The sequence below is a fragment of the Terrapene carolina genome, unplaced genomic scaffold, assembly GCF_002925995.2.
Source record: "Terrapene carolina triunguis isolate 2854851 unplaced genomic scaffold, T_m_triunguis-2.0 Scaffold22, whole genome shotgun sequence".
Lineage (NCBI taxonomy): Eukaryota > Metazoa > Chordata > Testudines > Emydidae > Terrapene > Terrapene triunguis.
In genome coordinates this window covers 23,193,013-23,215,246 of record NW_020664373.1, presented here as the reverse complement: position 1 = coordinate 23,215,246, position 22,234 = coordinate 23,193,013, and the positions used below count along the sequence as shown (strand labels likewise).

The 22,234-nt window shown below is 45.1% G+C and overlaps 1 protein-coding gene across 1 annotated transcript in view; it reads left to right on the top strand.

Annotated features, from left to right (window-relative positions):
* LOC112104196 (cilia- and flagella-associated protein 47) overlaps positions 1–22,234 on the top strand; it is a 698,279-nt gene that overhangs the window by 656,843 nt on the left and 19,202 nt on the right. Inside the window, exons 59-60 of the mRNA XM_029910741.1 lie at positions 6,568–6,729; positions 15,751–15,919. Of these exons, the coding sequence (XP_029766601.1) occupies positions 6,568–6,729; positions 15,751–15,919 (331 nt within the window). The remainder of the gene's footprint in view (positions 1–6,567; positions 6,730–15,750; positions 15,920–22,234) is intronic.

The window sequence follows — 22,234 nt, the reverse complement described above, 5'->3', positions numbered from 1 at the left end:
CACGGCCCCCAGGGTTTTTACCAAATGCATGGCAGTGGTGGCAGCCCACCTCCGGAGGAACGGGCTGCAAATTTTCCCTTACCTGGACGATTGGCTCCTCAAGGGCAGCTCCCAGTCCCAGGTGCAGACCCAGATGCAATTCCTGCTGTCTGGGCCTTGTGGTGAACGAGGCCAAGTCCACGTTGGTACCAGCCCAGCGCATACATTTCATAGGGGCTCTGCTAGACTCAGTAGAGGCCACAGCCTCTCTTCTCCAGGACAGATTCGAGACACTCAAAAGTCTCGTAGCCTTGGTCATGACCTTCCCCATGATGACGGCAAGGGTGTGCCTTCAACTCCTGGGTCACATGGCAGCATGCAGGTCCATGGTGCGACATGCCAGGCTCAGAATGAAGCCCTCCAACTCTGGTTGGCCTCCCAGTATTCCCAGTCCAGGGACAGCCTGGACAAGGTAGTCACGATGCCACCCAACGTGGTGGCCGCGCTGCAATGATGGTCCCTCCCGAGCAATATGGTAAACGGGATCCCCTTCCGGGAAACCCCTCCCTCACTAGACCTGGTGTCGGATGCCTCGGGCCTGGGCTAGGGAGCCCATATAAGGAACATTCAAACCCAAGGCAGGTGGTCGACCTTGGAATTGTCTCTGCACATAAACGTCAGGGAGCTCAGGGCAGTGCGCCTGGCGTGCATAGCGTTCAGTCTGCACCTTCGCGGGAAGGCGGTCAGAGTCCTCACGGACAACACGTCCACGATGTATTACATCAACAGGCAGGGGGGCAAGCACTCCTCGGCCCTGTGCCAGGAAGCTCTGGACCTCTGGGAGTTTTGTATAGCCCACGATATCTCCCTACGGGCCTTCCGCCTACCTGGCGCACGCAATGTCCATGCTGATCACCTCAGCAGGGTGTTTTCCCACCAATACGAGTGGTCACTCCACTGGGAGGTCACCCATCAGCTCTTCCGAGGGTGGGGAGCTCCCCGGGTCGACCTCTTCGCTACAGCCCAAAACAGACGCTGCCCCTAGTTCTGCTCCAGGGCAAGGGCAAAAAGGGGAGCGATCTCGGACGCGTTCCTCCTCCGATGGTCAGGCCAACTGTTCTATGCCTTTCCACCCTTCCCCCTGGTAGGCAAGGTTCTGCAAAAAATAAAGGCAGACAGGTCGAGGGTTATCCTCATAGCCCCGGATTAGGCCTGTCAACATTGGTACGGGACCCTTCTGCAACTTTTAGCGGCCCCCCTGCGGAGGCTGCCGCTTCATCCCGACCTCCTCTCCCAGGACAGGGGATGCCTTCTCCACCCCAACCTGGCCACGCTCCACCTGACAGCATGGCTGCTCAATGGTTAAACGAGGAGGAGGGAAGGTGTTCGGAGAATGTAAGACGAATTCTGCTGGAGATCAGAAAGCCGTCCACACAGCGGACGTACCTTGCCAAATGGTCTAGGTTCTCCAGGTTGGCGAGGGAGCGGGGCGCCTCCCCGTCATCCGCATCCCTCCAGCTTATTCTCGATTACCTACTGTCCCTTAGGACCCAAGGGCTAGCTCCTGCCTCTGTCAGGGTTCATTTAGCGGCCATTTCGGCCTTCCACCCCCCGGTGCAAGGTCAATGGGTGTTCTCCCATCACATGACCTCCCGCTTTTTAAAGGGCCTAGATCGTGCTTTCCCGTATGCCAGGGCCCTGGTCCCGCAATGGGATCTGAACCTAGTGTTATCCCGCCTCATGAGTCCTCCCTTTGAACCCTTGGCCATATGTTCCTGGTCTCACTTGTCATGGAAAGTGGCTTTCTTGGTGGCTATCACCTCAGCCCGTCGCGTCTCGGAGCTTAGGGCCTTGACCTCGGAACCCCGTATACGGTTTTCCACAAAGATAAGGTTCAGCTTTGCCCACACCCCGCTTTTCTCCCGAAGGTGGTCTCCGCCTTCCATATGGATCAGGACATTTTCCTACCGGTACTCTGTCCTAAGCCCCATTCCTCCAACGAGGAACGCTGCCTACACACGCTAGACGTACGTAGAGTGCTGGCCTTTTACCTGGACCGAACCAGGCAGTTCAGGAAGTCCTCGCAACTATTCGTTGCGTCGGCCGAGCGATTGAGGGGGCAACCGGTTTCCACCCAGCGCATTTCCCGCTGGATCACCTCGTGTATACGCACGTGTTACGACTTGACTGGGGTTCCCCCACCGCCTACAGTGAAGGCACATTCCACGCAAGCTCAAGCCTTGTCGGCCGCCTATGTAGCCCACGTCTCTATCCAGGACATATGTAGGGCTGCCACATGGTCATCTGTCCACACTTTTTCCTCGCACTATGCGATCGTCTCCCAAGCAGGGGATGACGCCGGGTTTGATAGGGTGATACTCCGTCCCGGTAACCTTTAAACTCCTACCCACTTCCATCAGATATAGCTTGGAGTCACCTACTGTGGAATACACAGGAGCAATCACTCGGAGAAGAAAGGACAGTTACCTGTCTATTCCACATCCCGCCCTCCTTCCCCTCTGTCGGAGTTGTCAGGCAAGAAGGAACTGAGGGTGGGGGGAGCGCGCAGCTCCCCTTATAGTGCGATATAGAGGCGTCAGTCCAGGGGTCGCAGCAGTGCTCCCCTCCTACGGGTACTGCTAAGGGAAAAACTTCTGGCACCGGTGCACGTGGCGAGCACGCACACCTACTGTGGAATAGACAGGAGAAACACGTCTTGAAGGACGCCAGTTACGGAACAGGTAACTGTCCTTTTCTGTATCAGCTCAGTGTCCATAGCATTTATTGAATCATCTGACAAGGTACGGCAAAGCAAGGCACAAGATACCCACCTCACACTGTTAAACCTATTACATCCCTAGTTTCTTCAGAAGCACAAGTCAAATCTCAAATATTTGGTTCTAACAAATTAGTTTAACACACTATGAACCATGGCCCAGATCTACAAAAGAATTTGGGATGCTAAATTGGGAGTTAGGGGGCCTAAATTCAAAATTGTAGGTGCCATGAGAGCCTCAAAACCTTGCCTGTGGGGCCCAATCTGCTAGGTGTTCTTAAAGCATGCCTAATGCCACACAAAACAGTTAAGTGGGGGAGAGGAGGGGACCGACTCCCTTGTAACCTTTAGCCCAGAAGTTAGGGAATTCACTTGGGATGTGGGAGACTCAAGTTCAATTCCCCACTCTGCCTGAGGAGAAGGGATTTTGAACATGGGTTTCCCACCTCTCAGGTGAGAGCCCTAAGTACTGGACTATGGAGTCACTCTCCGGATCAAAGCATATGTACTTATTTATAAATAGTGGAACAGCTTCAATAGGAGAATCACATCAGAATCTCCCATAATCCAGTAGTTCAGGCATTTACCTGAGAGGTGAGAAACCCAGGTTTAAATCACATCTCCTCAGGCAGAGGGAGGAATTCAAACGGGGGTCTCCCATATCCTGGGCAAATACCCTAATTGCTGCACTACCGATAATAAGGGAGATTTCCTCTTTCCCTCCATCTCCCCCCACTGGTCGGTCGTTAGGTGTGCAATGTTGTCGCCCTGGCAAGAACAGCTTAGGTGCCTGATTCCAGGGAGAGGATTCCCGGCTGTGGAAACAAAGTGGAGATAGATGCCTAAGTCTGGGCTGGAAGAAGGGACCTAAATCCCTGAGAAGGACAGGGCAAAATACACACCCCTCTCCTCAGCATCTGCTATTGGCTAGCTTAGGTTGCTCCCCAATTGGTGTGCTGGCTTTTGTGGATCCCATTCTTAGGCACCTATCTGTGCCCATGCACTGTATAGGCGACAGTGACGTAACAAAACCCCAGAGGACTCTGGCATCAGGAAGGGGTCCCTAGCCTATTTTTGCACCAAAATCTAAAATGTTGCTTACATTTACCATCTTGGAAAAACAGAACATATCCGTCTTATCCATAAATACAGGAACACAGTATGCAAGCTATGTACACACACACAAAAAAAAAAAAATCCATTTATGGATTTATACAAAATTTAACCAAAATCATTGTTTTCCCACCCTTTGGTTTGCAAATATAGCAACTGTTTTTGATGTATCAACTTTTCTTGCTCATTCAATTTCTGCGGAAAGAACTGCTAGTCTGGTCTCCAAAAATCAATCTTGTGTGTGATATCACCATAAGATAGAGCCCCCATATTCAAACCCTAACATTTTACCAATAACTGTTATCTAAGTGAAAATTTGCTCAACAGCAATTATGAGACTACACAAATTAGTAATAAATACACACATTATATCAACATAAAACATGGGCAACAGCTTTTATATGTCAAACTTTAAGTAGCAAGGCACATCAAAGCACAGGTGTAGTTAGTCAAAAAGCCCCAGGGCTTGAGTCATCACTGTTACTCCAGTTTGAAGCTGGTGCAACTCTACTGAAATTAAATTAATGAAGTTACACTGCTGTAAAAGAGGAGCAATGCAATGGGGAATCAAGCCCCAGATCTTTATATCTCAACCCATAATTTTGCCCATGGGAAAACTTGCAATTTGAGTACAAACAGAATTTGCTTTGCATTCACAAATCACAAGGCTGGGCACCAAATGCAAACAAGTGTTGTCACAAATATACAGCCCACTTTGGAAAATCAGATGTTTTTCTAAGAGATATGATCTAGGATTTATTTTGGGGAAGTTCTGTGCCCTGTGTTACACAGGAGGTCAGACTGGCTGATCTGGCCTTAGACTCTATGAATGTATGAAATGTGGGCTCTGTGTCACAGACACCAAACACAAGGATCCATACAGCCATGCAATTAAAAAAAAAATCCACAACACTATTGAAACAACTACATCCTCAGCACTTTTCATAGATCATGGTATCTAGTCCACGTTACACAACTATCTAAGTCAGGCACTTATGGTATGTCTGCTTTCATATCATAGGAATGTTACCTGTCCTAGATAAAGAGCCAGCCCTCACTAATATCTGTAACATCTCCTAAATACTGCTAACTAACACACACACACACACACACACACACACACACACACACACACACTCTCTCTCTCTCTCTCTCTCATTCTATTTGGATTTGGTTCGATCCTTCCACATATGAGGAAAGATTTACTGGTATGCTCCAGCTACTTTTGGGCAACTCCATAAACCCAATTTTACTGGCTGATCAGACCAGATTGACAATGGTTCTCTATTGTCAAAATGTTGTTTAGGAGCTAGAGTGCACCAGTAAATAGCCTAATTAGGAGAAACAGATTCTAACAGAGAAAAGAGATTAATTCTGATCAGAGGCTGCTCAGCAAAGCATCACCCCACACATGCCCCACCCCACGCATACCCCTGGAATGCCCCTCTCTTCCCACATATACCCCAACAACCTTCTACCAGCCCCTCTTATCCTGACAGCCCCCACATGCATACCAGCAGCCCTGACATACATCCCACTCACCACAGCTCCCAACAGCTCAGCCCCACTGGCCACAGCCCCAAACATCCCCCACTCACCCCAGAATCCTGACCCCAACAATCGCTAACATAGCCTATTCCACCCACAGTCCCCACAACTCACCCCTCCACATCCCCCACTTGCCCCAACCCCTCAGAGTCCATAGACCTCAACATTCCCTGCTCACCCCAAAGCCCACCAACAGCTCACACCCACCCCCTCACCCCCTGCCCCAGGACCTTCCTGGCCACTTAACACCCCCATTCCCCCAACTCAGCGTTCTGCTCCTGGATTAGGGCGGTTCCTCTCGATCTCAGCCGTCCAGCAGCTCCGTTTGCTCCATCACCTTTTCCCATATTCACACGGCACAGACCAAATTAGAGCAATGAGTGGCGTTGCAACCTGGTGCCTATCATGAAGGCAGGGTGGGCGGGCCAAACCTGAGTTATGCTGCAACCTCATGGGCCAACTTGCAATGTCACTCACTCAAATTTAGCCCAGTCACACTTCCATCTGACGGAGGGGCACAAACGCCAAATGTGAATGAATGCCATTGTGAACCTGTGTTCCAGGTGAAATGCTGTGCTTCATCTGGTTGGGTCCCCATAATCTTGTAGGCCCTGATGGGACTGCACCAATTTCACTGTTGTCGCTAGCCACTATAGGGAGCCTAGGTGCCTAGCTCAGGGTTTGTGGATTCCACTGGCTGGCTAGGCACCCAAAAGTTAAGCATTGTAACACTCAGTGTTGTGACTCAGCGCTTATAATCCCTCTGTGGATTGGGGCCCATATTCTTGCCACACCAGTGTAAATCTGGAGTAACTCCATTGCAGTATATGGAGTCACACCGTGTAAATAAAAGAATCAGGCCTCACAGCCGCACCAATTGTTTTGCCTCTGCATTAGGCCATTTCTTAGTAAAACTAACGTACAGCAAACAAGATGAGCTGGTTAGCTGACATTCCATTCCAAAGTAAGACTGATAATATGGTATACAGCGTAAAAAATTTACATTCCAATTTAGAGCCAACTGTATTTTCATTATGATGCACTGCAATTTTGCAGAAACACAGACTTACTTTGCACTTTGGACAAGGATTTATTGACCTTATATTTCATTATGCCTTCCTTGTAATGATATTTTTAACTTAATTTTGAAGGAATTCAGCAACATTGGTGGTACGGTGCACTACAGGTGGTGTCTGGAAGTTTCCAATACTGTTACTTGCCACTGAGCCAGAAGTAGACGATGTCATCAATATTGAAGCAGCCGGCTTAAACAAAGAATCAGTGATTGGCTTTAGGCTTACAAGTCAGACAAGGTAATGCTCTCAAAGATAAAGCATATATCCAGGTTTTGAGGATTGGATTCATGCTCAGAAGAGAAATACATCAGACAGGATGGGTTTGGGCAAGAGGAGCAGTGTGAAGCGGGTGGATCTTGTGACATCAGTCACCATCCATTACCTCCAGTGTCCCTGTATGCAAGTGATGCAGTACACAAGTGCTGTCCTGAAGGTGTGATAGTGGAAGTAGAGGCATGCTACAACCATGGGGTAGGCTGCTGACCCTGAAGGATAAGCATGTGTGGGCTTGTTCCATGAGTTAGGATTTCTCCAGGGTTTGGCCCTAAAATGCTTGTGTGCATTAGAATGTATAGGGGGGAAATTTGCATGATACACCACTAAGGCATTTACATTACAGAATAATGATGGAACTGTGACCAAATATTTTTACTAAGACGAGGCTGTTTTAAAAAGCTGTATTATTTCCCTCAATTTGCACTGTTTGTGTTCCTTTTGGTTTTGTTATGTAAACAGTCAATAGACCACTTCTAATATACTTTCTAATCTGATAAAGGAAATGAACTTTGACAATGATTTTTTTCATCTACAGCAACATTTTTCATAATGGTACGCATATAGTAATGTCGCCTTATAAGTCCCGCAGAAAATTATCAGTAGTAATCTGATTTTAAAATAATTAATTTCTGTGTTTATTACAATTGCATAACAGTATAGTATTAAAACACATACACCGCTACCTCGATATAACGCGACCCGATATAACACGAATTCGGATATAACGCAGTAAAGCAGTGCTCCGGGGGGGCAGAGCTGCGCACTCCGGTGGATCAAAGCAAGTTCAATATAACACGGTTTCACCTATAACGCGGTAAGATTTTTTGGCTCCCGAGGACAGCGTTATATCGAGGTAGAGGTGTATTAGTCCCTAATACAGTGCAAGAAGGTGATGTTCAACTATATGGTTTCCCTATGAATAATTTAATTTAAAATAATTTAAAACTATTGGGAAAAGCTTGAAGCAAAAGTATGAGGCTTACAATTTACATCAATAAGTGAGATTGCTTTTTTCCCTTTTGAATTTGCTTTTTTATTGCATGTCTAGTAAGTGTACTCAGTACACTGGCAGATAAGCGGATAGTTAACATACATAACAAATTTGTCATTGTAAGATCCCCAAAATAAAAAGATGTCCTTGGCCCTTATTGATTTTTTTTTTTAAAAAGAGCTTACTTCCAAGAGCAGTACATCTGAGATGGACAGTTGTTCCAGCTTTTAGATGGCTGTCAGTGGTGATGATTCCTCAAGACACTTGAAAAGCCTCCTATCACAATGCTCAAGTTATCAGCTACAGTGGAATAGGTTGTTTTGGGAACAAAAGTGAAGCAATTGCTCTGGCAATGTTATAATCTGCTGGTAGGTGTATGATAGTAGTGAAGATACCTAATGTTCTTGAAAAAGGTATAATAAAGTCTGAATCATTACAGTTATATAAATGAAGGTGCCATGATGCAATACAGACTCTTTCCTTCAGAGAAACTATAACCTTGTTTAAAATGGAAAAGGATACCCGCCCCCACTCAGCCATGTTCAGTGAATGTTCCCAGTACTGTACTGCAAGCTATGTCAAAAATTGCTTTGAAAACCTCCAGCTTTGGGAGGGAGGCGGGTTGGTTTTGTTTTGTGGGTAGGTGTTGGAAAAAAAGGAGTTTATAATTTAGGAATAAAAAAAAAGTGTCCAACTAAAATTTAGAATATAGCAACTTTCTTATTCAATATCAGATGTAATTTAATGCTTGTATAACTCAAATGACAGGTTAAAAAACATAAAATATAAAAAAAAGGAATTAAAAGTTTTGTTTGAGAATCTTTCAGACCTTAACAGAGGAAATCGCCCAGTGACTTAATTAGAGTTTTGCTGGATTAGGATTTGCTAGCCCCAGCCCACAAAACATTTCTAGTATCTTTTTAAAATCAAAAAGCTTCTCATAGGACCAGATTTTGCCACTCTTACTAGCACTGACTAGTACCTTACTACACAAGTAGTACCACAGTGTTCAGTGGAATTACTCATGTAGTAAGATACTACTCATCATGAGTAAGGGAATAACATTGTACATCGAAGAAAATAGGGCTACTGACGGAATAAGGCACTACTCAGTATGATAAATCTGGCTACCACAAGTCAATAAATTCAGAATTTAAGTAGATCTGTTCAACTTGTTTGGGCTCAAACATATATATACTTCTTAAAAGAAGAAAATCCCATGCAATATCTCCCAAAGACAAGTATGTATATGTTCAGTTAGTATTGAAGTGTATAAGTGATTTTTTTTTTTAAATGGAGATATCCTATCTCCTAGAACTGGAAGAGACCTTGAAAGGTCATTGAGTCCAGCCCCCTGCCTTCACTAGCAGGACCAAGTACTGATTTTGCCCCAGATCCTTAAGTGGCCCCATCAAGGATTGAACTCACAACCCTGGGTTTAGCAGGCCAATGCTCTAACCACTGAGCTATTTCCCCCCATTTCTAACCGTGGAAAAGAGCTAGAGTTGAATTTAGGGTGAAACTGGGCGACAGAGCTGGCTGAAATGTCAGATTTCTGGTTCATTTTGTTCTGAATCACAACATGATGATTTTTTTCAAAATTTCATGACTGCTGAGTGGGCAGCCCTAGGAGTCTGGAAGCCGTCGGATCCCAGCCTGGGGCAGTCCACATAGTAGGGCTGCCCTGGAACAAGAGACCCTCGTTCCACAGCAAGGAAACTAGAACTCCTGACATTGCGGGCTTTGCCCTGCTGTTGCAGATCCTGGAAGATGTGGGTCCTCATCCTTAGGGCAATCCAAATGGCATTACACTCTGCCTCTGTGGCTCCTGGAGCTGCAGGAGAGATGGGGAGGCAGCGCCAGGGCTTTCTGCTTCAGCAGCACTTCAGGAAAGTTTCTGTCACTTTCAGGCAGCCTGGGAACCATCATTCCAATTTTCCTGATGGAAAATCCAAATTTTTCAGCAATACTGAAATTTTCTCTCAGAAAATCTTGGTTTTACAAAAAGGGCATTTTTTGACATAAAATCATTCCAGCAAAAAAATGTGCTACCAGCTCTACTGGGAAAGGATTCTTTAATGAGTAGGAAAGTAGGACAGGACTGGATGTGGCAGAGTTAGCTATATCAATCTAATTCTCAGAGCTTTGCGTGATTATGGGTTCAAACTGGTTCTTACTTCACCTATCAGTTCACCCACTCCTGTTATGCAGAGTTAATTTGTTATAAAGGAGTTTCTTGGTCACAAAGGGCTATCCAAGGTTAATTTCAGTGCTGCCTAAAGAATGGTACACAGGACATTTTGGCTCTATGTTTGAGTCTGTCATTTGTTTCTCATTTTAAAAACTATACATTTTTCTATGCTTTTCAGACCTCTGAAGGGAAAAATGAAGCCTGTTTTACATTGTCAGCTTTGAAAAAATATTTCTGACTTTACTGCTGTATTTCACTAGATTTAGCAGCATGCCAGAATTATTTAATTATGTATGCTGCAAGCAAATTCATTTATTAAACGGTGTGTGAGTGTGTGTGTGCGCGCGTGTATATCTATATCTATATCTGTACACACACACACACACACACACACACACACAAACAAAAATGAGTTTTGGATTTTGATGTCATTCAATCTACTTCATGACAATTCTATGAAATTCTCCCAACAATCCAGAGATGTAATTAGAATATTTTAACTTGGTATTTTTCATGTAGTGCAGTTATAAAGTACAAATAGTGACTGAGCTCTTATTTTTTTCTTGAGTCTGTAGTTGACATAATGTAAATATTGATATTGGAACATTTAAAGCAGGGTCACCAAAAAAGGTTTATAATCATACTTTTTAGTAATGTGGTGTTTGGTGTTTAACATATTTAAGATGTAAGTTCATAAAGGAGTTGGAATAGGGGGAAGTAACTCACCAGTTGGCATATCTAGCTATCCTTACAACAGAAAATAAAAAGGAAATCTTACCTTAAAGAAGGTTTGAAAAATCCCAGATCTGCTTCTGTTTTCATAACATGGAGGCACCAAAGTCCTTTCCTCCCCTGACTCAGGTATTTCACCATGTAACCAGGCTTTTGACACTCTGCTTTTGGAGTTTTAAAGATTCTATATTTCCAAGGGTGCAGGGTCATCAGTGAAGTTAAAATCTCTTTTGGGTCTAAGGCACATGCCTTAGGGCAGGTCTTCACTACAGGGGGGGGGGTCGATTTAAGATACGCAAATTCAGCTACGCAAATAGCATAGCTGAATTCGACGTATCGGAGCCGACTTACCCCGCTGTGAGGACGGCGGCAAAATCGACCTCCGCGGCTCCCCATCGACGGCGCTTACTCCCACCTCCGCTGGTGGAGTAAGAGCGTCGATTCGGGGATCGATTGTCACGTCCCGATGAGACGCAATAATTCGATCCCTGAGAGATCGATTTCTACCCGCCGATTCAGGCGGGTAGTGTAGACCTAGCCTTAGAGTGATTGATTAAACCTAAGTTGCTTTCGGACAGGTACAAAATGTAATCAATTCTGATAAATGATGGAGACCTTATTATTCTCTCTATGTCATCATTTTGTTGAAAAGAGCCCATCATCTAACTTGTGCTTTTCAAATAAAACTTAGCTTTGTAGAATTTTATAATAGCTAATAAGGCTGCTTAAAAATGTGAATTTGGTAGTCTATTAGACCTCTGTTCAGAGTGCCCATCAGCAATGATATCATTATGAGCTTTACTTCTAGTAATTCAACTGTTGTTGAAACTATACCATAGCATTCACAAATTGCAAGCATTGTTTTCCTGTGGAGTTAAATGTCTCTAAATAAGTAACATAGGTTACCCTTCTCTTACTAGAAAAAAAAAAGTATATTTGGATCAAAACTCCTCTGACTTTCCCTGAAGACTCGGGTTTTCAAACTCAGCTTTCAGCCCCTGTAAATTATGAGGGGAAACATGCTGTATATCAAAGGGCAGCAATCAATATGGAATGCTTCTCCTAAACTGAAGTGACAAAGAGTTACCTTACTGACAGGTTTAAGGAAGACTAGTGTAAATTTCACGGATATTTTGCAAAGGCCATAATATAATGAAGACTATGTTATACATTCAGGGCTGTAAAACAGGTATGGTGGGCCTAACAAGGATTTTTATAGACATTGCAGAAGGATCTCTTATTTCTTTGTATTGAGAACATAGATTTCTAGAATTCATTAAAACATCTATGTTTAGCAATTTCCAACATCAAGAATGATTTGAATACAAATTAGCATAAACTGCTACTTACAGAATAATCTAAGGATTAAACCAAAAGGTGGAAATACACAATAAAAACTGCATCTCACACTTGCTGGTACCATGGATTTATTTTCTAGTTGCTATTCCGTATTCGTTAAGAAGGGTGTTAACATTGGCTTGGTCATTAATATCTAACCTCGATTACTGTAGCCTGTGACAGTAATTATAAAACTCAAAGGCTGGAAGATATATTTGCACCTCTTCGTTCATAATGGGCTCTGACCTGGCATAGAAATCTACATTAAGATTTATTTCATGCATGTGTCTCTCCTGAAAACACCATATAGTAAGGACCTTATCTGACCAAGTCTGTGTGCGCCTTCCTTGGCTTAGGCACAGAAGCTCTTGGAGATATAAATGTACTGCCTCTTAGGGTATGTCTACTCTAGAAATGTAAGTCAACCTATTTAGGTCAACTTACAGCCACTGCGGTAATCACTGCGGTGGTGCATGTCCGCACTACCCTCGCTGGGTTGGTGGCTAGGGGCAGTGTGGGGAGCTGAGGGCCTGGTCTTTTAGCTCCGCTGGTAGCTCCCTGCCGGGAGCCCAGCTGCCCCACAGGCTCCCAGCGGGGGGCTTCCCCCCCTCCACTCCCTGTTCACCACTGGGAGTGGGAGAAGCCACTAGGGGCTTCTCACCCCCCTCCTGCCTGCACCCCACTGGGAGTGGGGCCAGCCTTATCAATTGGGAGGGGAGGGGAGGCCACCCGGGCTTCTTGCCCCAGCTCCCAGCCGGAAGCGGGTTCCAGCTGCCCAGCTCTCCAAAGGAGCAGGGGGCAGCTGGGCTTTCTTGTCAATTTCACAGACACTGCATTGCCCTAACTACACCGACATAAGCCTTAAACCTCTCTTGGAGGTGGAGTTATGTCGGTGTAGCAGGGCACTTACATCAGCAGGAGGAAGGCTGTAGTGTAGACACTGACATAATTAGGTCGAGACAAGCTGCCTTATGTCAACCTAACTGTGAAGTGTAGACCAGCCTTTAGTCTCTGCTGGCCTGGGAAATGGGAGGATGGTACTGAACCTGGAGCTCTTCTATGGTAACATGTTTCACTAATAACAGAGCTGCTGGGCGAGTCCCATCTTAAATATTTAACTTAGTAGCTATGTTAAAGTTGATTATTAATTATATTGTAGGCTTTTGAGGGAAAGGATTGTGTCTTTTCATGTCCTATGTTAGTTGCCTGGCACAGTTTTGGGTACTATAAAATGAACAACTATTCGCTTCTTTATAACTTATTAGAAGAAAAACACTATGTTCATTACCAAGAAAATCATTCACAAACCTTCTCATGAAAGGAGAACTATTCTTCAACAGCAGCACAATATAGCCCCACATAAATTCTACATGGATTCCTTAACATGGAGCATGCCATTTACCCAGGAAATGTGGGACATTTCCACAGAGGAAGGAACCACCATAAAATATTAAGTAGCTGAATTATGAATGAGAGATTTTCTTTTTAAAAGCTAGTTGTGCAAGGCAAAGTTGTTCCTGGGAATGAGAACCCATGAATACACCGATATTGACAACATCTCAAAGAAGAATTGTTCGACTGTTTAATTAAAATAGAATCATAGAATATCAGGGTTGGAAGGGACCTCAGGAGGTCATCTAGTCCAACCCCCTGCTCAAAGCAAGACCAATCCCCAGACAGATTTTTGCCCCAGATCCCTAAATGGCCCCCTCAAGGATGGAACTCACAATCCTGGGTTTAGCAGACCAATGCTCAAACCACTGAGCTATCCCTCCCTCAGTTTCACAAATTAAGATGTAGTTGCCTTAATCATGGCACATATAGTATTGTACTATGTCGTGTTTCAGGTTTGCTTGCCTTTTTTGGGAGGGTGGGCGGGGGGGTAGAAGGAAGAGAAGACAATAATGATATTCCCATTCCCCAGTTGTTTAATTGTTTCCTCTTCCTTCTTTAGCTATTCATAGGTAAGCTAATTTTTATTTAGAAAAAAGTCAAAAGCTATTCTGTGTTTTATCCCCTTTTCCCTCTCTCTTCACGTGTTATTTTTTTCACGTTTGCCCCTAGGCATAGAATGGCATTCCCTTTGTGGTCTGCCAGACACCATCATCTCCTCATTTAAATCCATTCTTAATGCTCTCACTTTCCCAGAGATAGTTGTGGGATAAATGGAATATGGGACATCAAGACTGGCATATTTGAAAGCATGGACAGGGCAAGGGCAGCCAGTGTGATAAGAGACCAGTTCAGGTAAATAGGGTGGGGAATGTTTATGCAGTGCCTTAAAGGCCAGGACAACAAATTCAAATTTCCTGATGGAAAAGAACATAAGAACAGCCACACTGGGTCAGACCAATGGTCCATCTAGCCCAGAATCCTGTCTTCCAACAGTGGCCAATGCCAGATGCTTCAGAGGGAATGAACAGAATGGGCAATCATCAAGAGGGAGCCAGCAAAGGTGGAAGATGCCATGAGACTGAAGGACACCAAAATGTTTGCAGCCACATTTGGGATGGACTGGAGGAGGCAATGAGGTTGTCATCGAAACCTATATCTGGAGGAGAAGGAGGAGATAGCAGTAATCAAGGTACAGAAGAAAGCTGTGGCTGTCATGACAGAGGAAGGGTCAGATCTTTTAAGCATTGTGGAAGAAGAAACGGCAAGATTTGGACACAAGCAGGTGTAAGAAGAGAATGAGGAGCAGATGACGACCCCCAGGTTATGAGCCTAGATGACAGGCAGGATAGTGGAGTTGTCATCAATAACGAAAAGGAAGGAAGGAGAATTTTTGGGTGGGAAAAAGGAATCAAATTTCTACTACGTTAACACCAAGTTAATGATGAGATGTCCCTAACGAGATGTGAGAGGGAGTCTGCAATTTGGAATTGGAGAAAGGGAAACTATTATTTATCTTTTGTACTGCCCAACCATTATCCTTGTTGAAAATTAGACAGGATTTCCTCAAGAGCCTCTGTACTATACTGAAACTTGTTAGACAGCAAATCCTACAATAGCTGTAATAGAAAAAAAAACTCTCATATAAAGCCCCATCGCCATAGTGTCAGTGGAACAAGAGTCACTCTATCCAGGCATAGTTTATTTAACCCAGTTTTTAAAATGCTGCATTTAACGTATAAAACGTTTGTGTACAAAAGTATGGACGTAATTTGGGAAGAGGAGATAGGAAGGAGCGATTTTTCTCTGTCTTCCTTTCAAGGCACTTAGGATCCCTTCCCTATTTAACAACATCTGAACAGGTGGGAAGTTGCTTCACAGAAAGACTTGATCCTTACCCCTAGTTTACACACTAAATTTTATTAAACAAGGTTACCTTGTGGTCTTCATAGGGCATTGCTTTTGATAAAATGGGTTGATTAAAATCCTACTTACCATACATGCAACTCAACTGAAATCAGTGGGGGTTTTACATAAGTGAACCAAGCAGCTTTTGCTCCAACGTGGTAACCTATTGTTACTGGTACCTGGTAAAATGGGTTATTTTCATATTATACTAAGTTGAGCTGTCTTTACAGATCAGTTGTGTTTCTTTTTCCATTAAAGGGACAACAGTCCCATTATTATTCAGTATGCATCCCATAAGCTATCAAGTATCATGACTCACAGCTGCATGGTAGCATGCATGTCTACTGCAACAGGATACCTGCTATTTTTAAATAGAATTGCATAATGATCATATGTAATAGGCACAATATACTTTTACACTCTTTTTTAGGTATCCAGAACCATTCACTGCATACTTCCTGCCAGGCAGTGACCCAGAGTTTGTTGTATTGCCTCAAGCTGGGGAACTTCTTCCACTTGACACTGTTGGAACCCGTATAACCGTTGGATTCAAGCCAAGTATGTACAGCAAGAAGCATAAAGCAACTTTAGTAATTCAGGTGAGTCCTCTAAGAGTGAGTGGGCTTGCTGTATTATATTAATGGACCAAAGAAGTTTCTTTGTGAAGAAGTTTTAAAACAAGTCCGGCTCTGTTACTAAAGTTACCACTAGGGTTGCCAAATTTCTGATTGCAGAAAACCAAACACCCTTGCCCCGCCCCTTCTCCAAGGCCCTGCCCCACCCATTCCATCCTCCCTTGCTCTCTTTCACCAGGCTGGGGCAAGGTGTTGGGGTGCAGAAGGAGCTGAGAGCTCCGGCTGGGGGTGCGGACTTTGGGGTGGAGCCAGGGATGAAAGGTGTGGGGTGCAGAAGGGGGCTCCAGGCTGGAGCTGAAGGGTTCGGAGTGTGGGAGGGGGCTTTAGGCTGGGGCAGGGTGTGACGGCTCTGGCTGGGGGTGCAGGCTCTGGGGTGGGGCCAGAAATGAGGGGTTCAGAGTGTGGGAGGAGGCTTAGGGCTGCGGCAGCGGGTTGACGTATGGGGGAGAGGTGAGGGCTCTTCCAGGAGCCGCATAGAACCAGGGCAGGCAGAGAGTCTGCCTTACCCCGCTGTGCTGCCGACTGGACTTTTAATGGCCCGGTCAATGGTGCTAACCGAAGCCGCCAGAGTCCCTTTTCGACTGGGCATTCCGGCTGAAAACCGGACACCTGGCAACCCTATAGTTACCACTGTTAGAGAAATGACAAACAAAAATCTAGAAAATTAACTCATGGAACCTTTTAGAGGGGTTTCTTCGTAATAACATTCCTAGAAGTACATTCCCATCTAGATCCATCTACCCCAGGGATTGGCAACCTTTGGCCCGCGGCCCGCCAAGGAAAGCCCCTGGCAGGCCGGACTGGTTTGTTTACCTGCCGCGTCTGCAGGTTCGGCCGATTGCAGCACCCACTGGCCGCGGTTCACCGTCCCCGGCCAATGGGGGCTGCGGGAAGGGTGACCAGCACATCCCTCTGCCCGCACCGCTTCCCATGGCCAGTGGGAGCTGCGATCGGCCACACCTGCAGACGCGGCAGGTAAACAAACCAGCCCGGCCCACCAGTGGATTTCCCTGATGGGCCGGGTGCCAAAGGTTGCCGATCCCTGATCTACCCCAACCTCACCCAGGTGACAGACTGCATGAGCAAAGGAATTTAACAGCACATCAAAAGGAAAGCAAATGATCAAGTTAATTTTTAGCTAGGTGAAAGCATGTGCTGTCATACAGGTGTAATATGTAAATTGTAAAAAACTGAAAATGGATGAGAACTTGAAAATTGGATGATTGAACCTGGTGATATTCTAAACAAAAAAGAGCTCACAACCATGCTTCTCGCTGTTTCCATTACTTCACAATGACTCAGACAGAAGTGACAATCTTGGTATTTTATTATATAGCTAGAGGGTGTGTGAGCAAGGGATAAAAAGGGCCTAAGTTTATGTATTCATATATAGGAGCAAGCGTCTGAAGGTTTCTCAACTTCCCAGGAATGGTGTTTTGAAACTCCTTACCAAATGCTGGCACAATTAGGCTACTAAATCACAAACTAATTAAACAGTTCTGTAGCTAGAAAATAAGATGCTTAAAACCAAACAAGCTGAAAGGCAAATTACTGGATAAAAATATATGATATACTGGCTAAGATAATTACTACAGTTCACCTTAATTTGATCTTTCTGAGACAACTTGGAAAATGTTGAATAAAAATATGAATTCCAGAAAAATGTAAAGGTCCTAGATCCGTTATCCTAGTTTCCTTTTACCTGATTAGAGGTTTGATTCATTCATTCCTTTCACGTAAACAGAGTGGTGAGCTTTCTCTCTCTTGTTCTTTTGTAAAGAGAAAGGAATTTTGACTGAATTAGTTCTCTAGATTCTTTTATATTTAATAAGGTTTAAATAATGTTAATGTTATGTGACACAAATTGACAGAGGTCAGAAAATTCAAATATAAATGTCAGAACTCAATGCTTAATTCACATTTGTAGTCATTTTTGCATTTAAAAGCACCAGGCCAAATCCATCTTTGGTTTAACTTCTTTCACTGCAATGGAGTTGCACCAGGGATGAATTTGGTTCTTAATATTAGCTTCCTAACCCACCAGTCTCCTTTCCAAAAGTTCCTTATTTGGAACCCTGATTTTATACGTGATCTCTACATGATCAGTCTACTTTGTAACCAGCTGCGGAGGGCATGCACAAATGGCTACTTATTATTATTCTTTGGCTAATTACTATTTTTTTTAAAAAGTGCATTAAAGAGACTTTAAAATATATCTTATTTTACTTCAAAAATATGAGTGATAACTACTTTAAACAAAATTCCACAGTGATCCACTGACAATTTTAACAACCCCTAAATTACCAAAGCAAACCCTCTAACATCTTTACATAGCTCATTAAGGTCCCACTCTTTTGTACTATGATCCCACACAGGTGGACTGTAATCCTTGAACTCAGTGGAGCCAGGTGTAGGGGTCTGCTCACACAGATCAGATTACAGGATCAGGACCTAAAGGTCCCACCCAGCGTAGTGAGCTCAACGAGTGTGTTGAGGGCTATTAATGCTTACAGGCTCAAGCATTTTCGGGCCCAGTTTTGCACCACTGAAATCAATGAGCTCTCTGACCTTTATGAGATGTCTGTACAGCGTCTAATACAATGGACCCCTGCCTAATTTGGCCTTTAGGCATCAGGATATAGATGTTAAAATATGGAGGTGCTGGCAGCAACTCTGTCATGAAGGTTGAATTCCATTTTGCAATTGAAGATTGGATTCAATCATTTTGATTTATAGGAAAAATACAGTGTATTGTCAAACCTACAGCACGTACTCTGAGTACAGAATTAATTTTTTGAGAATTTACAAGTAAATCTGTGAATTAGTTCATGAAGTTAAAATTAATTAACAACTGGGTCCTTCACAAAATTTATCATCTGGCTCAGGCTCTTCTTTGTCCCAAACCATCTTAACTATGAAATAACAGACTCAAATTTTCCATATAGTTAAAGTTAAGGTTGCGAGTCTGTCACGGAGTCACTGTGACTTTCCATGACTTCTGCAGTCGCTGATGCTGGCTCAGGGGCTGCCCGAGCCACACAGCCCCTGGGCCAGCAGCAGCAGTTTGGATGCGTGGGAGGGAGCTCAGGGCTAGGGGCAGGGGGTTGAGCGTGTGGGGAAGGCTTACCTCGGGGTGGGGGACTCCCCAGCTCTCACTGGCATGGCCCTGCAGCTCCTCCTAGGTGGAGGAGCCAGGGGGCTCCGCACACTGCCTGCGCCTGCAGGCCCCGCCCCCACAGCTCCCATTGGCTGCGGTTCCTGGCCAATGGGAGCTGCGCATCCAGCGCTTGTGGTGGGAGCAATGTGCGGAGCCCCCTGGCCCCTCTGTCACCTAGGAGCTGCAGGGACATGTGGAGCCAGGTAGGGAGCTCCTGCCAGCCCTCCCCCCCACCACCCGTCGTGCCCCCGAGTTTTAGTTAGGTGTATATAGTGTATTTTTGTTTACTGCCCGTGACCTGTCCATGACTTTTTCTAAAAATACCCGTGACTAAAACGTAGCCATAGTTAAAGTTAATGGAAATCTTACACATCAGATACATTTGCAGAAATTTGGTTGTAATTCAGCTAGGTTATTAATGATTGTTGTGTGTAATTGCTATGACTATATAAGTTACAGACAGGCTTGTGTAAATTAAATGGGGGCCATGGGGACTTCAGAGGTAATTCTCTACCAACAGGAGTGGCGCCAGGGTTTTTGGCGCCCTAGGCGGGGGTTCCTTCCGTGCTCCCGGTCGTCGTCAGCAATTCTTCGGCAGGGGGGGTCCTTCCGCGCTCCCGGTCTTTGGGGCACTTCGGCGGCGGGTCCCGGAGCTAGTGGAGGACCCGCCGCAGAATTGCCGCCGAAGACCCGGAGCGCGGAAGGACCCCCCACTGCTGAATTGCCGCCAAGGGCGGCAAAATGCCGCCCCCCAAATCCTGGCGCCCTAGGCGACCGCCTGGGTCGCCTAAATGGAAGTGCCAGCCCTGTCTACCAATCGCGATCCTTCCTATTGAGCTAATTTGCCCGCAACAGTTCTATTGGTTGTAAGGACCCAGTGTTATGAGGGAGACTGAACACGTATCAGGAGTCCCCATTGGTAGAGTAACTGGCCTGACTGTCATTCCACTGTGAAGGTTTCATGGCTGCATGGTAGTCCGGGCATTGGCAATTGAAAGGCGCCTCATGCATACTGAAGTAGCACTGCCAGGAGAACTGAGCAAGGAACTCATAGGGTCCCTTTAAAACTCAGATGTTGGGACTCAGGTTCTGGGCTCTCTCTGCCCTCTCATCACATAGTGCCCTCTTCACTAAAACAGCCCTTGAAACCAATAAGTCAATTGTAAATTAAGGGCCAGACTCACCAGTACATTTCAGCTGCTTTGTACTGCTCTGATGAGACAAAGCAGTTGTGAATCCTGGTTAAATGGCCTGTTTGCTCAGGTTACTTTGGTCCACCAAGGAATATGCCCTTAAAAATTCAAATAAAAGAAAGTTACTTCAGTTTGACACCCCATATCTTAACAAAATTCAAAATATTACATGATAGCATTCTTTTTTGGGTTTCTTGTTTAGAATTAGTGCTCATGGTTATTGCATGGCATCACGACAGAGCAGTGTTAAGGTTGTTTGCGTGCCTGAATTGTTGTTGTTGTTTTTTTTTTCTTCTTAAAATGTTTTATTTTTTCAAGTGTACCCTTAACTCGGAATTTCTTCTATTTATAATACTTGGTTTTGGGATAATTACAACATCCTTGTATTTTTATTTATTTATTTTATATGTACTTTCAGACTTAAATCCATGGTAACTTTTTTCGGTCTGGGATTAATTAATAATAGTGAAATCTTTGACACTGACTTCAACGGGAGCAAGTTCATCATCTACATGACAAGTTCCTTTGCCATTGAAAATAATCCCAAAATAAACTATTATTTTTGTGATCCCTATTTCCCACTATTAATCAAGCTGCACCTCAACAAAGTAGTATCAAACTTTTTACCTCAATATACACACAGAGAATTTCAAGAATTTGAGCAGTGACTGCCTCAACATTGTCCCACTTCATCTCTCAAAAAATATTTCCTTTATACATGAACCTGGCCTTGAGCTCTTCACTCCTAGACAAAAATGGTCCAGGCTATGTAGTCATTTAAAACAAACTATGATCTTCAAATTGATGAAACACTAGCATAGACAAAGTATATTTGCTGGAGTTGCCATTAATTGTAGCTGGATGTATCTGCTACATTCAGAGTCAGGGAGGTTGTTAATGGGTTATGGTTATTCTGGTATTATGTAAATCCTCTTCAGCCTGGCTGTAATAAACAGCTCTAACCCCCAGGCAACTGGCTATTCTGGGGTCGGTGTCTCTCTTAATCTCTTTGGTTGGAGCTGTTGCACTGTGTATAAATAATTAAATATTCACTGGGACACAGAGAGAGAGAGAGAGAGAGAGAAAACTGACTCTATAGCCCAATGGGTTTGGCTCTCATCTGGGATGTAGGTGACCCAGATTCAAGTCCCTGGACTGAATGAGGCAGATAGGAGACTTGAAGCTGAGGCGCCGGCATCTCTGGTGAGTGCCCTAACCACTGTATTATTGGCTATTCAAGGACACCCACAGGACCTGAGAAATTTTCCTGCAAACAAAGTTTTGGTTTTGATGCATTCACATTTAAAAAAAAAAAAAAGTTTTGTTGAAAAATTCCTAACAAGCTCAAGGCAGCAGCTCTCGTGTTCACCTCTGGCTGTTTTTGCCAGTTTGGGTATGTCTACAGTACAATTAAAAACCTGCAGCTGCAGGGCCGGCTCCAGGCACCAGCCGAGCAAGCTCATGCTTGGGGCGGCAGATTCCAAAGGGCAGCATTCCGTCTAATCTTCTTCTTTTTTTTTTGCGCTTCACCGCTTTGGCCGCCCCTGCAGGTTTTTTCTTTTTGGTTTGCTGCTCCCGCCGCCCTGTAGGGGGCGGAGGAGGGGAGCGCCCTGTAGCAAGCCCGGCAGGGCAGCCCGCGTCCTTCCCTGCCTGCCGACCGGAGTGGCGTGGAGCCCTCCCGGCAGGCGGCGCAGCGGGAGGGGCCGCGTGGCAAGCGCCCCGCATAAGGAAGCCCTGGCCGCCCCCCTTCTCTCTCTCCCCTGCCCCCCGCTAGCCGGGGCGTGCACTCCGCTGCCTAGGGTCTGCAGGGCCAGGAGTCCCCCTGCACCCACGCTCCCGCCGCCCCACAGGTATTTTTTTTTTGGCTTTTGTTTTTTTGTTTTTTCTTTCCTCGTCGCTCCGGCAGGCCGGCCAGTTTGTTCCCCCCCC